Source organism: Pygocentrus nattereri, chromosome 21, assembly GCF_015220715.1.
Source record: "Pygocentrus nattereri isolate fPygNat1 chromosome 21, fPygNat1.pri, whole genome shotgun sequence".
In the NCBI taxonomy this organism is placed as follows: Eukaryota; Metazoa; Chordata; class Actinopteri; order Characiformes; family Serrasalmidae; genus Pygocentrus; species Pygocentrus nattereri.
The window spans coordinates 20,151,465-20,172,497 of record NC_051231.1 but is presented as its reverse complement, the minus strand read 5'-3'; the positions used below and the strand labels follow the sequence as shown (position 1 = coordinate 20,172,497).

The following is a 21,033-nucleotide window of genomic DNA, read 5'->3' as shown; positions in this document are numbered from 1 at the left end:
ATTGCAAGTAATCATGTTAAAATGTTACACTTTTTAGTCATTTACACAAGCAAAATGTATAGCCATTACATCCTGCTTGTACTTATTCGCATAGTCCAGGCCACCAATTTGTATGATAATGAGGTGCTCCAATATCTCCTTTGTTTTGAGTGCATGTGGGCCTGGATGACCATCCATTGTATTTGTCCTCAGACACAGACCAGTGGCTTTGAGAGCGCTGGCCTACAACAATGTGCAAGGTCTCAATGAAACTCTAGTGTTCCAGAAGGCCCACACTGAAAGCTCATGGCTGATGCCAAGATCTTTCTTTGTGCGCTGACAAGTTCTGGTTCCATTCATCTCAGTTAATCAGATTACACTTTGTAACAAGACGAACCTGAATCATCAGAGAACTACTCCTCCAGACAGATCAATAGATTTCTGATTAAGTATTGAATTTCCAAACTTAATGAAAATGTATTATCTCTTATTACCACAAATACTAACAGTGGAGTTAACCTAAAGTTAGTTGTGGCACCCTGAATCTGATTTTCAATAAAACAGTGTTCGATTTGCCTCTCACAAATGTTTCCATTTTTGGCAACCGTTGATAGATATACCTAAATGCCTGGAATTCTACAATTTTTATTTAGATATAACACAAATTTTCCTGTTTAAAATGCTGCGCTACTGAGGTAAATTACTTTGTTTTAGTTATTCAAAACTTTCAACTATGCTGTTAGCTTGGTTGCACAATTGGTTAAAAATTAAAATAGTTTTTAAAACATGCTCTAACACATTTGAGGCTTGCTCAGTAACTACAGGGACTACAGTTCAAACTGGTTATGCTTAGGTTATGGAAATGCATAACAATACTTTGGAGCCACCAGTGGGTCCCAGCTATTTAATTAATAATGCACTCTCAATTTAGGTATTCTGACAAGCTCACTACTGTTCATTACTATTCACTAAATGCAATTTTTGTCATTATTCTTTAAAGCTAGTCCTGCCACTCAACAGTTGCAATGAAAGCCTGCATTTGAGAGCATGGATTGATCTGTCTTTTAAAACAACTGATAACAGATACATTTCCCAAAAACATCAAGCCAGTGAAAAAAAAAATTAATCGAGTAGTTCATGCACTGCACAGTTTTCTTCTGCTTTAGCACACCTGACTTGATGATTATGGTGTGATAGTTTATTAATATCTATTTCAAATTTTTCAGCTGAATCAGATAAAACATGCTGTCAGAAAGGAACAGCATAATGGGAAGATTATTTTAATACGAAACTGCTGAAAAACTGAGCCTGGTCTGTTATTATTGATGGTTTGCTTGTTACTGTCAGTATTGGATGGTCATTCTGAAATGAACAATGATGAAAGTCAATATCCATGGGGATGGCCTACTTCTTCAACATTAGACAGGGCTCCTAACTTAGTGACCAATTGGACACCCACACTAAATAGATCCTTCTACCAGACAGAGTAAAAACACATTGCAGACTTCTAACATGTTATCTTGTAGTTCTGGCATTTAAGTCATATTTCAGACTAGATTTATATTAGAACCGAGTCAGATTTGTTCTTTCTTTTCCTCCAATTTCAAATATAGCATTCTCCACTGGTATCAGCCTGATAACCTTTCTGGGTACTGGATATCAGATCAGTGCCATCTCGAGCAGAAACAGTTCACTAAGTCATTCATGCTTAGGTCCATGGTTTGGACATCCACTGTCTGTCAGCTCACATGGGCGTGCGTGGGTGTGTTTTTGACGTAGGCAGATGTGTCAGGACAACCATTGCTCAGCACCAGGAGGGGCAGGCGGGGGGGCAGAGGCTGCAACAAGGCCAGCTTCAGAGTGCCGTGCCTGGGTCAGCTCTTTCCACTCGGCCCAGTGGGGGTTGCTGTGGGGGGAGGGGACAGGGCCTGCTGGCTGGAGCTCAGAGCATTGATTTTCGTCTGGCTAATGGAAAGAATGCCTCACTCCACAGTCAACCTTTCCCCCAGCTATTTCAGACACTACTGACACCCATACACACGCTCAACACACAAACAAAACCGTCATTTCCGCTGAAACATGGACGGACTTTATCTCATACAGATGATTTTGTTGAAGAGCTTCCCATACGAGAGTGAGATGTTAGCAGATATTAATCGTAGCAGGTTCCTCTGTGCTCCATTTGCTCAAATTTTGATTGATTAGTCTTTTTCTTGGTGATTTCAAATGGAAATATTTTTACTTCTCTTCATGTATATTTGTGCAGAAAGTAATCAACTTTTTACTCAGCTCTGCTTTAGCCATTGACATTGAGTTAATTTTGATTGTGTTGGTTCAGGCCCCAGGCTGCTTTACTGTTGCTTGAACCTCTCACATTTGTGGGGGGACCAAATTGGTGGTGGGCCAAAAAGTTAACAAGGTATAAATATAAAAAGATTTTGAATGTAGGACAATATAAGATTGTTTCAAGTTTTGTTTAAGTTTTATGGACTTTATGTTTGTTACTAAAATATTTCCATTTAAAACAAGCACAGATTATCCATTTTTCAGCATCTGAAACAATTACACAACACTACATATAATATTGGATTTTTCAGTATTTAGTGTGTCCGCTTTTTAATTTTATCTTTAATCTTCCATTCTTTTCAGGAGACTTGCTTTCAGTTTTTTAAAATGAATTTGCTGGGATATTTTCCCACATCTCCAAAGATAAGTCCTAGATGTTAGTTACATTTTCTGCTTTTCAAGACCCAAGTAATGCCAATACAAAAAATTATGAAACAATTTTAAAATGATCTTTGTCCTCTCGTAGAATAAGGGAGAGGGGTTGAGTTAACTTTTTAGGGGGCCAGATAAAAACATCCTCGTGGGCCACACTTTGGGCAATCCCAGTTTTAGACCAAAATGATTCCAAAAAGAAAGTTCAGTTCCTATGTACAGTGGGGAAAAAAGTATTTAGTCAGTCACCAAATGTGCAAGTTCTCCCACTTAAAAAGATGAGAGAGGCCTGTAATTGACATCATAGGTAGACTATGAGACTATGAGAGACAAATTGAGGAAAAAAAATCAGAAAATTCACATTGTCTGATTTTTAAAGAATTTATTTGCAAATAATGGTGGAAAATAAGTATTTGATCACCTACAAACAAGCAAGATTTCTGGCTGTCACAGACCTGTAACTTTTTCTTTAACAGGCTCCTCTGTCCTCCACTCATTACCTGTATTAATGGCACCTGTTTGACCTCGTTATTTGTATAAAAGACACCTGCCCACAACCTCAAACAGTCACACTCCAAACTCCACTATGGTGAAGACCAAAGAGCTGTCGAAGGACACCAGAAACAAGATTGTAGACCTGCACCAGGCTGGGAAGACTGAATCTGCAATAGGCAAGCAGCTTGGTGTGAAGAAATCTACCGTGGGAGACTGTCTACTGTCAGTAACACACTACGGCGCCAGGGACTCAGATCTTGCAGTGCCACTGAAGTTTGCTGGAGAGAGTATTGGGAGAATGTCATATGGTCAGATGAAACCAAAGTAGAACTGTTTGGTACAAACACAACTCGTCGTGTTTGGAGGAGAGTGAATGCTGAGTTGCATCCAAAGAATACCGTACCAACTGTGAAGCATGGGGGTGGCAACATCATGCTTTGGGGCTGTTTCTCTGCAAAGGAACCAGGACGACTGGTCCGTGTACATGAAAGAATGAATGGGGCCATGAATTGTGAGATTTTGAATGCATACCTCCTTCCATTAACAAGGGCATTGAAGATGAAACGTGGCTGGGTCTTTCAGCATGACAATGATCCCAAGCACACTGCCAGGGCAACAAAGGTGTGGCTCTGTAAGAAGCATTTCAAGGTCCTGGAGTGGCCTATCCAGTCTCCAGATCTCAACCCCATAGAAAACCTTTGGAGGGAGTTGAAAGTCTGTGTTGCCCACCGACAGCCCCAAAACATCACTGCTCTAGAGGAGATCTGCATGGAGGAATGGGCCAACATACCAGCAACGGTGTGTACCAACCTTGTAAAGACTTACAGAAAACGTTTGACCTCTGTCATTGCCAACAAAGGATATATAGCAAAGTATTGATATGAACTTTTGTTATTGACCAAATACTTATTTTCCACCATTATTTGCAAATAAATTCTTTAAAAATCAGACAATGTGATTTTTTCTGATTTTTTTTTTTCCTCAATTTGTCTCTCATAGTCTACCTATGATGTCAATTACAGGCCTCTCTCATCTTTTTAAGTGGGAGAACTTGCACATTTGGTGACTGACTAAATACTTTTTTCCCCACTGTAAGTAGTGGATATACTAAGAAGATCCACTGCTCTTCTATAAGTGACTCAGTACTTGAGTAGTTTTTTAAACAAGGAACTTTTGCGCTGGAATGCTTGTATGTAATGCCAGTTTTTGTTTGTTTGTTTGTTTTGCTAGGCTTTTTTGCTTGTTCTAAAAAGCCACGGGTTTGAGCAGTGTTTACACCTTTAAAATCTGCTGACTCAAACCACACTGCTTGCCTCAACAGCTTTGTAATGCTACCTTGATTCATATAGCAATTTGTTTTACTAAGTAGCATTTAATGTTTCTTCCTCTCATCTTTACTGGCTTCTTGTACAATTTAAACACATTCTTTCCTGCAATGAAGTATATCCCTTTCAAAACAAAAAGGCGACTGTTTCCTTTAAATGGCAAAGGCAAATAGGTATTAAGTGTTAGACATGAGATTATAGGGGACAGCGCTACTAGAGTCTTGCAGTAAAACCCAACAACACATGAGAGAGAGAGAGAGAGAGAGAGAGCACCGAATGGAAAAACTGAATAAGGCCAATGAGGTGGTGGCGCATACAGGAAGATGAACGACCCCGCACTGGTCACACTGACTGGTTCTTGTAACGTGTCAAGAAACTGGCGTCCTCCAGATGTGTGTCATGTTTATACTGTCCAAAGCCTCCCAGGAGATTTACATTTGGCTGCGCTCTACTGGGCTGAAGGCAGAGAGAGAGACGAGGGAGAGAAAGACGGAGAAAGAGAGAAGAGGGAGAGAAAGACACAGAGAGAGAGAGAGAGAGCTAATTACGGAAAGTTGGCAGCCAGCAAAGGAGCAAGCAAGCTGTGGCAATATACAACGGAAAGAATGAGATTAAACCAAGAAAAATGCAAGGTCATAAAGGTTTTTTTGTCTTTTTTTATTATTATTTAGAAACCTTTGCACAACCTTATTTTCTATATCACGTCAGAATTAAACCTTGTATTTTCTGAATGGTAACTTTTTTCAGGAAGGAATAATGTATGTAAGTTCAATATAATGAGGTTTTATTCTTAATAAATAAATTTTAAAAAAGGCCAGTTCATCATAAAATATATATAAAAATTATACAGGCAACATAAGAACCATTATATGTTGCTATGTCATTTGGGACATGAACTAGTCAGTTTAGCTCATCTTAAGGTCACTGCAGTCCAGAAGGTCAACAGACACTGATCTGTGAGAGCCAATGTACTGCATTGATTTTTTTTTTCACTCCTCTTACTATATGGGGTGAACATTTTCCAGCCTAAGGAGAATGCTTTAAGGTCAAATGTTTGTTTGTCTCTCTGTATCCTCACAGGATTGGTGCTATTAAGATCAAAGTAGTGTATGCTTAGCAAGAATAAAACACAAACAAATATACAACTCCAATTCCAATGAAGTTGGTATGTTGTGTAAAACATAAATAAAAACAGAATACAATGATTTGCAAATCTTTTTCAACCTATATTCAGTTGAATACACTACAAAGACAAGATATTTAATGTTCAAACAGATAAACTTTATTGTTTTTTGCAAATATTCACCCATTTTGAATTTGATGCCTGCAACATGTTCCAAAGAAGTTGGGACAGGGGCATGTTTACCACGGTGTTACATCACTTTTCCTTTTAACAACACTTTTAACATCCTCTGTAGGTGGAATTCTTTCTCACTATTGCTTGATGTACAACTTAATTTGCTCAACAGTCCGCGGTCTCCATTGTCGTATTTTACGCTTCATAATGCGCCACACATTTTCAATTGGAGACAGGTCTGGACTGCAGGTAGGCCAGTCTAGTACCTGCACTCTTTTACTATGAAGCCACGCTGTTGTAATACGTGCAGAATGTGGCTTGGCATTGTCTTGCTGAAATAAGCAAGGACGTCCCTGAAAAAGATGTTGCTTGGATGGCAGCATATGTTGCTCCAAAACCTTTCAGCATTAATGGTGCCTTCAGAGATGTGCAAGTTACCTATGCCATGGGCACTAACACCCCCATACCATCAGAGATGCTGGTTTTTGAACTTTGCGCTGATAACCATCCAGATAGTCCTTTTCATCTTTGGCCCAGAGGACACAACGTCCATGATTTCCAAAAACAATTTGAAATGTGGACTCGTCAGACCACAGGACACTTTTCCACTTTGCATCAGTCCATCTCAGATGAATTCAGGCCCAGAGAAGCCTTCAATTCAATGTTGGTTTTCTGCCTTGCCACTTACTTGCAGAGATTTCTCTAGATTCTCTGAATCTTTTGATGATATTATGGACTGTAGATTATGAAATTCCTAAATTCCTTGCAATTGCACATTGAGAAACATTGTTCTTAAACTGTTGGACTATTTGCTCACGCAGTTGTTCACAAAGTGGTGAACCTCGCCCCATGCTTGCTTGTGAACGACTGAGCCTTTCAGGGATGCTCCCTTTATACCCAATCATGGTACTCACCTGTTTCCATTGAACCTGTTCACCTGTGGAATGTTCCAAACAGGTGTTTTTTGAGCATTCCTCAACTTTCCCAGTCTTTTTTTGTCCCTGTCCCAACTTCTTTGGAACGTGTTGCAGACATCAAATTCAAAATGTGTGAATATTTGCAATTTCACACAATGTCCCAACTTCATTGGAATTGGGGTTGTATTTAATTGCTGAAGCTTATCTGAATTCTTCTTTTACATATAAGATTTCTGTTTTTTTTTCACGCTGAAAAATTAATTGCACTCAGTGGCTGTATTGACTGCAAATTAAATAAACAATATTTGTACAGCACTGTACATCACAGCATCAGATGATATTTAAAGCATTAAGAATACTAATGAACCCATGCTTTCTCAGTGTTGGTACTCTATCTTAAAAGAATGCCTTGAAAATGTGACATACCTTGTTCTGATTGAACTGTTTTGTTCTGCTTCTTTTAATAGTACACCAAAATCTTATACAATATTGTGGACATGAATTAGACAGAAATACATTTCCACAGAAGAAACATACTATTGGTAGCTGTACTCGGTATCTGTTGCAGTCAGAAAATAACTGTTTCAATTACTAAACACTAAAGTAACTATAAATGTTACTAATATTAAAAACGACACCAATACCCAGCACTAATTCTCAATGTCTGCCAATTCTGTATTTATGTGTGAAATAAACAGATCACCTTTTTGTGCATGTCAATCTCTTTTTTTCATTGTGTAGTTGTGTAGAGCCGTCTGTTTTACAACTGGAGGGATGTGAGTTAAGCCCAAATTCAGTTAAGCCCAAATTCACATATTACCTATTGTAAACTGAATCTTTTGTTTTGCCAATCTACTCTAAGCCATATCTAGAAACATAAACAATTTAAACAATTAATTGTCAGAGGAGCTAAAACAACTTGTTGACATGCTAACATTTGCTGGGCAACTTCACCAGGCAACACATAATCTAATCTTTCCACTCATGCCATTTTGAGTTACCATAAATTTTCAGGAGTTTCAGTTCCGCCTAATGGTAACACTACGCTCTTAGTGTCTGAGACGTCATGGCCATGAAGGAGACAGCATTGACCAAGAGGACATATATGGCAAAAGCATGCTAGGCTGCAGTACTTCATTACACATCACTTTAATAGGCCTGATTTAGCCAGAACAAATTGTCAGTTTGTCTTGAATGACTTTGCATGAAATAACAACTTGTATGACTACTGAGTACTTATTTTTAGTTTATTTTAAAATTTTGACTCAGTAAAATCAGCCTATTCACTTACTTTATCCTAGCCATTTTCACATACACTCAGCTTGGTCCAGACAACATAAATAATGCCTGGTGACTTCTGGTGAGAGGCCTCATTTAAGTCATTTTTTAATGCTGTTCCAAATTTAACAGTGTGGTTAACATTACAGTGATTCAGCATACACAGGGTATTTCATAGAGAGGATGATTAGAGTAACCATTGTGCACTGCTCCAAACTGTAGAAAAACATTAAGGGAAACTGATGGTCAATCCCAAAATGCTTTGCTGACAAAATAGCAGCAGCAACTCACGAAGTTTAATCCACCATGAAATGGAAGGTTTTGTATCTGCCCCTCAAGATAGTTGGGCAGCAATCATATTACCTCACCACACAAACATGCATTAACATCATAAGTGACATTTTATTCATTCTTGATGACATTTTGTGAGGTAAAATGGGGTTGGTTGGCACAGTGGCAATTTCTGAGTGAGTAGGAGAAACTCTTGCACATATCTAACACAACAACATTGATCCATTTTGTCAAGACCTCTGAACATTATAACCTGTTAATGTCGTTACAACACCAGCTAAAGAAGTAAATATAGAATTAGATGTTACATACTCTATCTATAATCTATATATCTATGTATATATACATATATAAAAAGAGGGCGATGTGGTGGGTAGCGCTGTTGCCTCACAGCAAGGAGGGCCTGGGTTCAATTCCCCAGCTGGGCGACTGGGGTCCCCTCTGTGTGGGGTTTGCGTGTTCTCCCTGTGTCGCCATTGATTTCCTCCCACAGTCCAAAGGCATGCAGTTAGGCCAATTGAACATGCTACATTGCCCCTAGGTGTGTGTGTGTGTATAAATGTAGAGAGCCTTTGTCACAAACATTGCTGTTGTTGGGGACAAAACCTTGTATGTCCATTTTTTAGTTTGTGAAGTGATTTGAAAATACCTGTTACCCTTTACATTTTGTCCATTGTCCATTGACTTAAAAGTAAAATAAGTTTTTCCATTCTCCTATAATGTTGTTTTGGAGATATGAGGTTTTGTTCCAATAGCAGCAATTTATTATTTTATGTTAAATAACATACTTATCCAGAATATAATACTGTACTATATCATTGTTTATACTGAATTTCCAATACATTTGTAGCATGTAAGATGTTCCTACTTTTTAAGCTTTAAATCAAAAGCTCAGATTACTTAAGTTGTCTATAGCCTTTTAATGTTGTGCCAACTTTCCTCTAGAAAACTTTTTGGGGTTGGTTGGCACAAGTGCGCATCACTAATTTAGCCATGAGGTAGTATTTGTATGAAATATTTTCTGACAATAAAATTAAATAATTAAGTCTTGATTTCAGGGTAACAATTAAATAACAACAGAAATGTGTTGATTTTAAATAATTCTAACTTAATTAATGAAATGCATTTAATGTCTTTGGACTTCTGTTTGTTCAGCTTTTATGTGCTGCTAGTGAGGTTATATTAATTTGGTAGTCTTGGGCGGATCGATCCTGAAACATTGATGCTGTTGATCCCGTCAATCCTTTTCGAGAATCGATCCTCACATCACAATATTGATGAAAAGTGTTTTCTTTAAGCTGTAAACATCTTTATTATTAAACTAATGGTGAAATGATCACAAAAAGGTCATAATTATTAAATGTGTAGGATAGGAACTACTTTTACTTTCGTCCTCTCTTTCCGTTCTTTCACTCACATGCACACAGGCAGCAATGAGACTCAGTGAACACTCACAAATGGTATTTCCCTAAACAGTTTAGGGAGGTGCACTTTTTAAAAGTTTCGGTATTACTTGGTGTCCTATCAATAGAAAATTGTTTGCCTATGATACAGTGGAGACACCAGTAGGACATGTGCTTGTTGTATACTGACTTTTTTAATAGGACAGTTTGTGCTTTACTAGTCAGCACTCCAGAAAAAAACCCAGGCAGACCGCATTACAATATAACATAGCTAATATGACACCACTGTGTTAAGAGACCATTCATGTCTCTTAACACATATCAAACCTCAAACTACAGCATAGGCCCTTTTTATCTGATGCCATAGCATTGTGTATCCACCAGCTAGTCAGCTCTGCCCAATTAATTTAGTGAGGCAATTTACATTTCAGGAAAAATCAAGGGTACTTAATAGGAAAGGAAATTTCATTCACTCCCCTTCTTGGATATTTTGGAGGGAATCATGGGCGGGCAGTGAGCATCCACTTCTCACAGCTCACCACAGACTGTTCAGTGGTCTTAGGTCCCCCTTGTGGAAGACGCCGTTAAACCCTCTTATGCAACGAGGCACGTTCATGCGCCATAACAGTTTGCCGCCACGGTCTGGAAAGGCGAACGTGGAGCGCGGTGTTGGAGTACAGCATTTAGCGTTTATTTGAAGTAGGAAACGTAGTTATTTTGTGTGAAATACGTGTATAAATACTTATAGGGGCATACATTTGTTTCAGGCTACAGAAGAAGAGGGAGAAGGAGATTCAGAGAGTCCTACGTTCACCGTCGTTTGAACGGGGATTCTAGTAGGCCGCATTAGCTAACAAGGTAAGGCGGAAAACGTAAGCTAGATCTTTTCTGATTAGCTGACCTCTCACATACAATATCATACAATATTAAATACATATTTAACTTAAAATAATGGGTTGCACAATACTGAACCCTAAAAATGGTTTTGGTAAAGCAATTCTGTTTGCGCGTTTTATTTGCTAGCTAGCCTAGCCGACCTGTTATTAGCCCTTTGCTAACAACACAGCGAACACGAAAAAAAATGAGACATTACTAGCTAGATAGATTCGGTTTCTTGCTGGTTTTTATCTGCTATGGTCGATATAAATGCCATACATAGTAAATAATTAAGGTGTAGGAGAAAATAGCCAATTATAGCTGTGAACGTACTAATTAACACTTGCATGCTAGCTAGCTAGCCAGCTAACCTCTTCGCTAGCATACATTTGCTCGCTCGCTGTGAGGGAAATGTTAGGCAGCCATCTACAGGCACTACATTCAGGCTTTTAGGAGTGAGTAAGGAAGTTATTGAAAGTTAACTTATTAAAATGTTCTGTTTAAATATTGTGCCATCAATTAATTGTTATTGCTCCGTGCATAATTCTGTCTCTAAAATTAATCTTGTAACGAATCTCTAACAGCACATTCTTTTATCCTCTGTTTTACTCGCCAATAGATAACCGACATCATGGCCGACGACTTTGACATCGAAGCAATGCTTGAGGCGCCATTTAAAAAGGTGGGTGTTAAATTAAACACCAAGTTAGCTTAGTTTTGCATTCAATTGAAACTGCAATCCAAGCTACGCCTTGTTTTAGTTAGCTAACTCGTTATATATAGCTAAATAACATGTTTGTTTCTGTCATAGTGGTTTCAATGAATAAATGCCCATCTATCTCTTTTTGTAGACATGCCTATATCTCACCTCTACTCCCATGAATTCCAGTGTGAACTGTCAAAAAAATGAAGGTAGTAATTGCCCCATATATTGATGTACTGTGGTACCCTTGGTTGAAAACACATAGGCTGAATGATAATGGTGCCGACAAAAATAAATGCAGTGGATGCACATGAAATTAAGTCCTGGTATGAAGTCTTTGGAGACTATTCACGCTTTTAAATGCATGGTATTTTTTAGCAACTATCCTCATGATTTTTCAGAATAAGTTAGTTACTGAAAGGTTACTGTAGTCTGCATGTCTTATAGAGTAACACTGTAGTGAACGTCTGATTTTTGTTGATGTAAACTTACATTGGCCTAATTGTTAAAATTCTCATTACAGATATTCTGGAGTGGGCTTACAAGCTATTCCACATAGTTTTCATGTTTTACATGGGATTGGAATTGAACAAAGATGAGCATAAATTATAACCAGGAGGTTATCAATACTGACACATTTTAAGGGAAATTCATCACTTCATGCATTAAGTATTATGCATGCAGTTGACTTTAATATCAGTGATGTGTGGTTGTTTCTCTGGTCTTACAGACAGGAAACGATGGCTCTCTACACAATACAAAATAGTTTTGTCACATTTTTCTGATGAATACAGATGGCCACTTATGTTTTAAAAAAAACTTATGCTGATCATTAGGTACATTTAAAGAACATCTCAACTTTAGATGTTCTTTGGAAGTCGATATTACTAAGCCGTGTGAATCCCTGTTTGCTTCAGGGCGAGATGTGTGACAGAGGTGGCATCGAACTCTTACAATCCACGAAGGCAAATGGGGTGAAGATCACTGGAATGGCATCCACCACTGGAGCTCGCTTAGTGGCTGGCTGCTAGCGTTGCCACTTTGGGTCTTATAGGCACAGATAGCCTTGGTACTGAACCTGTCAGGCTGCTGAAAGAATGAATCACTGAATATGCCATTTTTACATTCACAGCATAGCACTAGTCTTGACCTATTGTGACCGTACCACATACGAATTACAAATACTAGTAAGGAAAGAGAAAAATGGCAGCCTTGTGGTTCTAATGGCCCTTTTATTTGTCGTTCTCCCACACATAAACCTTGTAAAGAACACATATTTAATGATCATATCATATTCTCTTTTGTTCCCATCCCCCCCTTTATCCTTACGACTTGCAATGTTACGCCGTCCTCCTCATGATGTTCTTCTATCGACCCTGCTTAGGATGAGACCAAGTCCATAAGTTCCAATGGCCATGAAGACCGGAGTAAGAAGTAAGTCTTTTTTATTTTTTAATAATTTTTTTTATTAGATTATTTTAAAAGCAAATATTTGCTTCATAACTCATTTGATCATAAATAGGAGACATTGTAAATATTTTCAGTATTCAGTCAGTTGTTCAATTAAATGCATTAATTTTGATTAATTACATGTACATATTGACAAATTGTAAAATCTTGAAATGGAAGGAAAAAGAAGAGCAGGAGTCGTAGCAGGAGTAGGGAGCGAAAGAGAAGCAAGAGTCGTAGCAGGAGTAGGGAACGAAAGAGAAGCAAGAGTCGGGAACGTAAAAGGACCCGAAGCCGGGAAAAGAGTCGGGAACGTAAGAGGAGCCGGAGCCGCGACAAGAGACGCAGTCGGAGTAAGGAAAGACGCCGCAGCCGCTCAAGGAGCAGAGAGCGCGGAGGCCGCTTCAGAGTGTCCTTGTATGTATGCTGTTTTTTTTTTTATTTGTATAGCTGTGTAAATCTAGCTACTACTTTGTTTATTTTAAATTTTTAGCTTTTAAAAGTAGATTTACTATTCCTTAAAGTATTTGTGATGTCTGTGTCTTGAAAAGCAGTTACATCCCCTCCTCTATATGTAATTATTTCTGGTTGGTTCTCCCTGAAGTTGTCAAGTGAGCAAAACATTGTCTGGTCACACCCCCCCCCCACCCCCCATTGAACCATACATTTTTTGACAGCCATTAAAAATGGAGCAATAGTAGTAGCTGCTGAGATAAACCTTGTTTTTAAATCACAGTTCTGGCCTGAAATTTAACGGTGGTTCCAGGGGGAAGACTGGCCCACCACCTGCCATCAAACTAAGGTTTTTATGATACTATTTTTGTTGTGTGTGGGTAGTTGACTGTTCAATGTATGAGTCAAAAGTTGGTGATATATGCTGAAACACTAACAGAAAGCTTTTCCATGTAGCCGTAAAAGGTCTAGAAGCCGCAGCCCTTTCAGAAGAGACAAAAGCCCTATCAGGTAAGCTTGAACCAGATTGAAACCCTTATCTTGCAGCGACAAGGGTTTGTTTGTTTGTCTTTTTTTTTATTCCCCCATTTTATGGATTTTCTCTTTCCCATTTTGACCAAATGTTAAATGTATTTGTTTCTAGACAACCCATAGATAACCTTACGCCAGAGGAGAGGGATGCACGTACAGTTTTCTGCATGCAGCTTGCTGCCAGAATCCGGCCACGGGACCTGGAAGAGTTCTTCTCTGCTGTGGGAAAAGTCAGTAATTTATCCTTTACTTATGTCAGCTTCTGACTTTCGTTGGTTGTGATATGTACAGTGTTAATACCCAGTTCTCCAAAAACAGGTAAGAGATGTGAGGATGATCTCTGACAGGAACTCCAGGAGATCCAAAGGCATTGCTTACATTGAATTTGTGGAAGCCACTTCTGTGCCTCTGGCAATTGGCCTGTCTGGACAAAGGCTGCTAGGTGTACCGATCATTGTTCAGGCTTCACAGGTAAAAAAAAAAGAAAGAAAGAAAGAAACCTTATAGCAAATATTTAAGACCATTCTTGTGTTTTAGCTGTATATTCTGATGCAAGATATACTTGCTCCTATTATTTGTTTCCAGGCTGAAAAGAACAGAGCAGCTGCAACGGCAAACAACTTGCAGAAAGGCAGTGCTGGGCCTATGAGGCTTTATGTTGGCTCACTTCACTTCAATATCACTGAGGACATGCTCAGAGGAATCTTTGAACCATTTGGACGGGTAAAATTTCTCAAGTATTGTGCCTACTTGTCAGTGTATAATTGTACAGTCAGTGGCATATTCAGTTATTTAATTTTTTTTTTGCTTTCTTTTCCAAATAGATTGATAGTATTCAGCTTATGATGGATACTGAAACAGGGCGATCCAAAGGATATGGCTTTATCACAGTGAGTCAATAATGATTAGTCTTACTGTATCTGTTTATATAAATTCCAATAATAGTATGTGATGTTTTAAATGCATTGTGTGTGTGTGTGTGTGTACATTTATTTATTTGTTTTATGTCTCCTTCCTTCCCATCCAGTTTGCTGATGCTGAATGTGCTAAGAAAGCCTTGGAGCAGCTAAATGGCTTTGAGCTGGCTGGCAGGCCAATGAAAGTGGGTCATGTGACTGAGCGCACCGATGCGTCCACAGCAAGCTCCTTCCTGGATAATGATGAGTTGGAGAGGACTGGCATCGACCTGGGCACTACTGGAAGGCTGCAGCTCATGGCCAGGCTGGCTGAAGGTAAGATTTCATTGCCAATTAAAATGCTGCTGTCTTTCCCCGTTTTCCCCCTCCCCTAAAAGTGTACATTGTCCTAATGACTTTTTTTTTTTTTCTTTTTTCTCTGAATTATTAACATGCAATTTATGTATTTTAAGGTACTGGTCTGCAGATCCCTCCAGCTGCACAGCAGGCTCTTCAGATGAGTGGCTCCATGGTTGCAATGGCAGCAGCTACAGGTGGGTTTTGAAAAATACAGTATTGACTAAATCCCTGTTGATAAAATTAAAAGTTGGTCTTGAGATTTTCTTGTTCAGTTTGTTCACCGTGTTTTGTTCTGTTGTAGCGGCTATGAATCCTGGGTTAAGTTTCAACATCAGCATGCCCACAAACCAAGCTTTAAATCTACCATCTCAGCCTATTGCCACACACTGCTTCCAGCTTTCTAACATGTTTGATCCACACTCGTAAGTATCTCTGCAGTGTCATGTGTATGGACGTATATAATACGTTATTGGTGTTTTTCAGTGAGTTATGTTTCCTTTAACACTTTTTAAATATGTGTCCTTACTTTCATAGGGAGAATGATCCTGGATGGGATATTGAAATCCAAGATGATGTAATTGAAGAATGTAACAAACATGGTGGTGTTATTCATATATATGTGGACAAGAAATCTACTGAGGTACGTACTTATTTGATAACATGGAAGTCAGGAAGTCAGTAGTTTGGTCATATACCTCACAGCCATGCTAATACTCTGTGTTTTTGTTCGTAGGGAAATGTATATGTGAAGTGTCCAACCATCCCTGCTGCTATGGCCGCAGTAAGTGCATTACATGGACGTTGGTTTGGAGGTAAGATTTGTAATGTAAAACAGTTTTGTTTACATTGCTTTTGTGTTCATGCTTTATTTTTTATTTAATCTAAACAATCACATTTCAGTCAAGTTTACAGTAACTAAATACATAAATGGGGTATAACTTTAAATCAATTATTTAATATTAAGTGTCTGAATCTAACACTTAGTAAATGATAACCAGTGTTCTTAACTAGGAGAGAGGAGTTGGTTAGTAGTAGCTTGGCTACCATGCTCAACAAAGAACAGGCTTTGTTCTTCTTCTAAGTTTAGATTGCACATAACACTTAAGTGCGTTTACATGCACTTAATAATTTGATAACTGCAGAAAAGATTTTGTCAGTAATCCAATCAAGACGTTTACATGCTCTTGTAGTCAGTTAATGGGGAAACTCTGGGTCGACATGAGTCAGACAGTAATCAGATTTCTGTTTTGCAGCTAGCCAATAAACTCGCAAAAGATGTGACAAACGTAATGTAAAACTTGAGCTTGAGGCTGCAGCTTTATCTCTCCCCTTTACCTGAAAATACATACCTAAATCATGTAGAAGATGAATATTAAAATCCTTTATTTCATGTTTGATTTCAGTGCCACTCATTGTTTTTCTGTCATCTCACGGCAACGCTGCTTGCTTATTTCTGCTACCACTGTCTCTTCTCACGTATGCGCAGACTGAGAAATCTGTTAGAAATCCAACAGAAATTGGACTACGAGTATACATGCAGTGAAATCTGATTACTGAGCTAAAACCCAGCTGCCTTTATCGGATTTCTTAATCTGATTTCTAAATGGGGTTTACATGACCTTTTAAATAATTGGATAACTGGTTAATGAGTGCACGTAAACACACTCATGGACTCAAATTTGAGGGACTAAAGAACGACTGGAAGGACAAAAGGTGTATTAAATGTGTTCCTAAGTATTTAGATATGAAGCCTGCTAGCTTAGTGAGCACAATTAGTCCTGTTTAATTTAGAGTAATTGCCTGAAATGTGACATGCTGAATTATTTTTTTTTTATTATTTATTATAAATATGCCACTAGTTCAGTTTTGGGGGGGTTTTGTATTAATATTTTTTTTATTTTATTTTTTTTGGGCCCAACTTAGTTGTCAGAAAAACCAAACATTGTGAGTGTATTATTTTTGCCATACTACATTACTTATTTATCTACTTTTGAGTACCTGTCTCATTTGCTGGTTCTTTTCACAGGTAAAATGATCAAAGCAGCATATGTCCCCCTGCCAACATACCACAATCTGTTCCCTGAGTCAGTGCAAGCAACACAGCTTCTTATGCCTACTCGCCGGTGATCTCTTGCCTCTGAGGATCATTATTTTTCAGCCTTTCTCTTTTTAACATTTTTGGGTAAAATATTCGTATTGAAATTCTGCAAGCTATGGCAGTTCCTTTTTTCTTTTTTTGTTTGTTTGTTTTTGTTTAAATTAATTGATTTTAAGAGGTTCAGATGCCCTTCATGTTAATTGGGCATATAAAGAAGGTTCTGTGGTAGTTTTGTATGTACAGCCATTTTTTTTCCCCTCCTCCCGTCAAGGTGTCTTGACCTTATGTTGTTGATATAATTTTTTTTTTTTCTTCAACATGTATTGTCTTTGTGATTGGCATGAATTCCACTTTAGAAAATGTACAGTTAGCCACACACATAATGAAAATGTTGGAATTTTTTTAATTAAACCTGACAGTTTTGGTTAAATATCTACACATTCAGTGTTTTGGGCTCTATGAGCTGTGGGAACTAAATGGGTGATGAGAGCCTCATAGAGACTATATGGTTTCAGAGCATCCTGTTTTTCTAATCAAGATTTGATTTTGTAAAATCCTTGATGAACAGTTCATTTCAAATAAAGCCATGATACTGGCAAAGGTTTTTGGTTTTATTGTCCTGATGTAAGCAATTACATTAAAACCAGAAAAGCAATTTAACAGAAGTAGAATTGGAAATATAAAGGGATCCTTCCTGTTTGTTTCATGACAAGGTGTGTGCAGCAAGTGAAATGAGAAAATAAAAGTATACTTTAAGAGCAGACATGTAGGAGATGCCTGAATAAGAGAAAAATGTTTGTTCTCCAGGCTTTTCAGTGCAGCTTCAAAAGCCTTCTCAGGCAAATGACCTTAACAAGGATAAGTAGTGCTGGCCTAGTTATTTTGTAAGAAGAGTCTTGTGTAAGACCTAATGCCTTTTTTTAACACAAAAAATGTTCTTCAATTAGTACCAAAAACATTCATTTTACGTGACAATGTTCCAGTTTCCCTTTTATCCCTTACAATTTTGTGCCAGATGCATGTACAGGGCAAGACTGATGTATGTAAGTGACATGTTCTGATTGGCTGTCTGTATTGTGCTTAATTCAAAAGCAGTCTGGGCTGAAATACCCCTTTCAACGTTGAGTAGGTGTGGCTAAACTTGCAGGATGAAAAAGTGTAGAAGTAAATACATTGGTTTTTGTGATATAACAAAACCAAAGGATTTCAGAAGGGGCTGTGTTTGTCGCTCAGACTAGGGAGTGAACAGTGGGTTGAAACAGTTTATGTACTACATCAAAGTTTTTATCATGACATTAGTTATGCTCATAAGCTTCCAATATCAGGAGCATTACATTCAAAATAGATTGTTGTTTAATAGGTTATATTTAGTTTATGAACTTGGTCTCTGATTTTAGGGAGAAGAATACTCTCATAGGGTTGGGCTGTTTAAAAGAATTACTGTAATCATGTCCTCTTTCTACATGCTCTATGTTGCAAACTCAGCATCTTGGCCAAGTGCTTTGGCTTAGCTGACCCAACCCAAAGCTGTTGCTGCCCAGTGCATGGAGGATCAGATGACTCGTACGGTTTTCATCCTCTAAAGCTGATGGAGCCCTACTTTTCCTTTCATGTAAAGTCCAGACACATGTCCGCAGTTGTAAGTTGTGAAATGCACATTTACATTTTTCCTTATTTAGCAAAATGTGCAAGCACGTGTTGAATGTACAGACCTGGATCTTGTCTTTGTGGAACAGATGGCAAAATTGTCAATTTAGCTTTATTCCCTGATATTTACCCACATTACTTCAGCTTGTTTTTTTTGTAGAAATAACAAAGCCACCAAAAATCGTTCCATAGTCAAAGCTTATGGAGGATGGTGTATCTTCGTCCTCATCCTCATGCATTTATATTTGTCCTCAAGCTATTGAAAACTGCCTATGCATAGACACATGAATTGCCCATAGTTTTTTGTCACACCTTGCTAGTAAAAGGTTGAACCCCCTTTTGCTTTCAGAACTGCCTTAATTCTTTGTGGCATACTTTCAACAAGGTGTTGGAAACATTCCTCAGAGATTTTGGTTGGTTATTTGAGTTACTGTTGCCTTTCTATCATCTTGAACCAGTCTGACCATTCTCCTCTGACCTCTCACATCAACAAGGCATTTTCATCCACACACTCACTGAGTATTTTCTCTTTTTCAGACCATTCTCTATAAGTCACTTTATACAAAGTCACTTAAATCACCTTTCTTCCCCATTCTGATGCTCGGTTTGCACTTCAGCAAGTTGTCGTGACCACCTCTACATGTCTAAATGCATTGAGTTGTGGCCATGTGATTGGCTGATTAGCCATTTGTGTTAACAAGCAATTGAACAAGTGTACCTAATAAAGTGGCTGGTGAGTGTATATACCAATCCAACACCAAACATGTTCGGGCAGCATGCGAAATGCAAATGAAATCAGTGATTAGTAAATTCTGTTTGACCTGTATTAAACAGTACAAAAACACATGTTGATGTTGCACCATATGAACATTGTTGGTTTTTGTAAATATATGCTCATTCTAAATATGAGGCCTGCAACACATTCCAAAATAGTTGGGACAGGAGTATGTTTATCACTGTGTTACATTACTTTTAATTTTACTGATACTTAATATTGGAAACACTATCTGATCCTGTTTTGAAAGCAGAATTATTTGCCATTTTTCTGTTGCACTAGTCTTATATTTTAATTAGAAGACAAATCTGGGCTTCATGTTGAAGTAAGCATGGATGTCTCTGAAAAAGATGGCACGGAAAAAACAGCATACGTTGCTCCAAAATGTGTTCTGGTGCCTACACAACAACTGTACATCCTGTGTGGTCTAACACTTTTGCTTCATCTGCCTTGATTGGGTGCCCACTGCTTGCCCACTTTCTGAACCAGTTTGTCCACCATGAAGCTTCCTGCTGTATATAATTTAGTGTTAAAACCTTATTCTCTGTTCATATTGCTCTACTATCCAGTGTCAACCAGAAAAGGATGGATTCCACTTTTGAGTTTTGGTTTCTCTCAATGTTTCTTCCTATTGCTTTGCTTGCCACCATTCCTCGTTGCCATTGGTTTGCTTATGGGGGCTTGGACCCAGATTTTTCCTGTAAACCTGCTCTGTGACAACATCTGTTGTGAAAAACGATACATAAAACAGACAGATCCTGATTTTTGAACTTTACACTTGTAACAATCGGAATGGCCTTCGTTGGCCCAAAAAACACAACATCCATTATGAGAGAGACATATGCATCATATCGAACACAGAAACATGCCAGTTTTTGGTGCAGTGCTGTAAGGGGTCAAAGTTCACAGTCATTCATTTGTGGTTTTTGACCTTTTCTTTTATGTGCACAGATATCTCTTGTTTTTCCTGAATGTTTTGATGTTATTATGCACACATTTTGCATAAAATATTTTTTAAAGTAATGGATTTTTGGAATGGATTGTTGGATTTTTGGAAGTGGCGAGTCTCGACCCACCCTAGCTCATAACGGTCTAGGCCTTTCCTGGATATTCCTTTTATATACAAGCATAATTGCATCACATATTTAAAAAGTTTTTGCTTTTGGTCATTTCATAATGTTCCAAGTCCTAATTTAATTCCTTTCCCAACTTTTTTGTCACATGTTACTGGCATCAATTTTAGAATTTATTTTTATTTACAAAAACAGTGAAGTTGATAAAATAAAACATGACGAATATGACAAAGTAGGTTTACAAATCACTGCTTTTTTTTTTAGGATTGGGTTTGTGTGTATACCTTGCAGATGTAAAGTCAGAGATGATAGCGCATCTGTTACTACACAGTTTGTGTTGAGCGTTCTCTAGTTCTTCATCAGTGGTCACAGGATGCTGTGCTGCCCACAGGGCGCTGTTGGCTGGATATTTTCAGTTGGTGGACTATTTTCAATCCAGCAGTGACACAAGTGTTTAAGAACAAAAAAA

The 21,033-nt window shown here is 38.1% G+C and overlaps 1 protein-coding gene across 2 annotated transcripts; it reads left to right on the top strand.

The window, feature by feature from the left end:
- Nucleotides 1–10,304: 10,304 nt before the first annotated feature.
- On the top strand, nt 10,305–17,669 carry rbm39a (RNA binding motif protein 39a). 2 transcript variants are annotated; one of them, XM_017682913.2, is made up of 17 exons: nt 10,305–10,561; nt 11,199–11,261; nt 11,431–11,491; nt 12,667–12,716; nt 12,912–13,148; nt 13,468–13,533; nt 13,641–13,694; nt 13,828–13,945; nt 14,034–14,186; nt 14,301–14,438; nt 14,540–14,605; nt 14,743–14,947; nt 15,085–15,165; nt 15,273–15,393; nt 15,506–15,611; nt 15,705–15,783; nt 16,998–17,669. In XM_017682913.2, exons 3-17 carry the CDS (start codon nt 11,486–11,488, stop codon nt 17,096–17,098), a joined length of 1,581 nt encoding a protein of 526 aa, XP_017538402.1. In that variant the 5' UTR covers nt 10,305–10,561; nt 11,199–11,261; nt 11,431–11,485; the 3' UTR covers nt 17,099–17,669. The 2 variants fall into 2 exon arrangements, with proteins under 2 accessions (XP_017538402.1, XP_017538400.1); XM_017682911.2 differs by lacking the exon at nt 11,431–11,491.
- The last annotated feature ends 3,364 nt before the right edge of the window (nt 17,670–21,033 follow it).

What these genes read in the sequence shown, in the direction of transcription:
- rbm39a (XM_017682911.2), top strand. Translation starts at nt 11,211, where the DNA reads ATGGCCGACGACTTTGACATCGAAGCAATGCTTGAGGCGCCATTTAAA. An exon ending in AGAGACAAAAGCCCTATCAG is followed by an intron (nt 13,695 to 13,827) that starts GTAAGCTTGAAC and finishes ATTTGTTTCTAG; the next exon opens with ACAACCCATAGATAACCTTA. An exon ending in TCTTCTCTGCTGTGGGAAAA is followed by an intron (nt 13,946 to 14,033) that starts GTCAGTAATTTA and finishes CTCCAAAAACAG; the next exon opens with GTAAGAGATGTGAGGATGAT.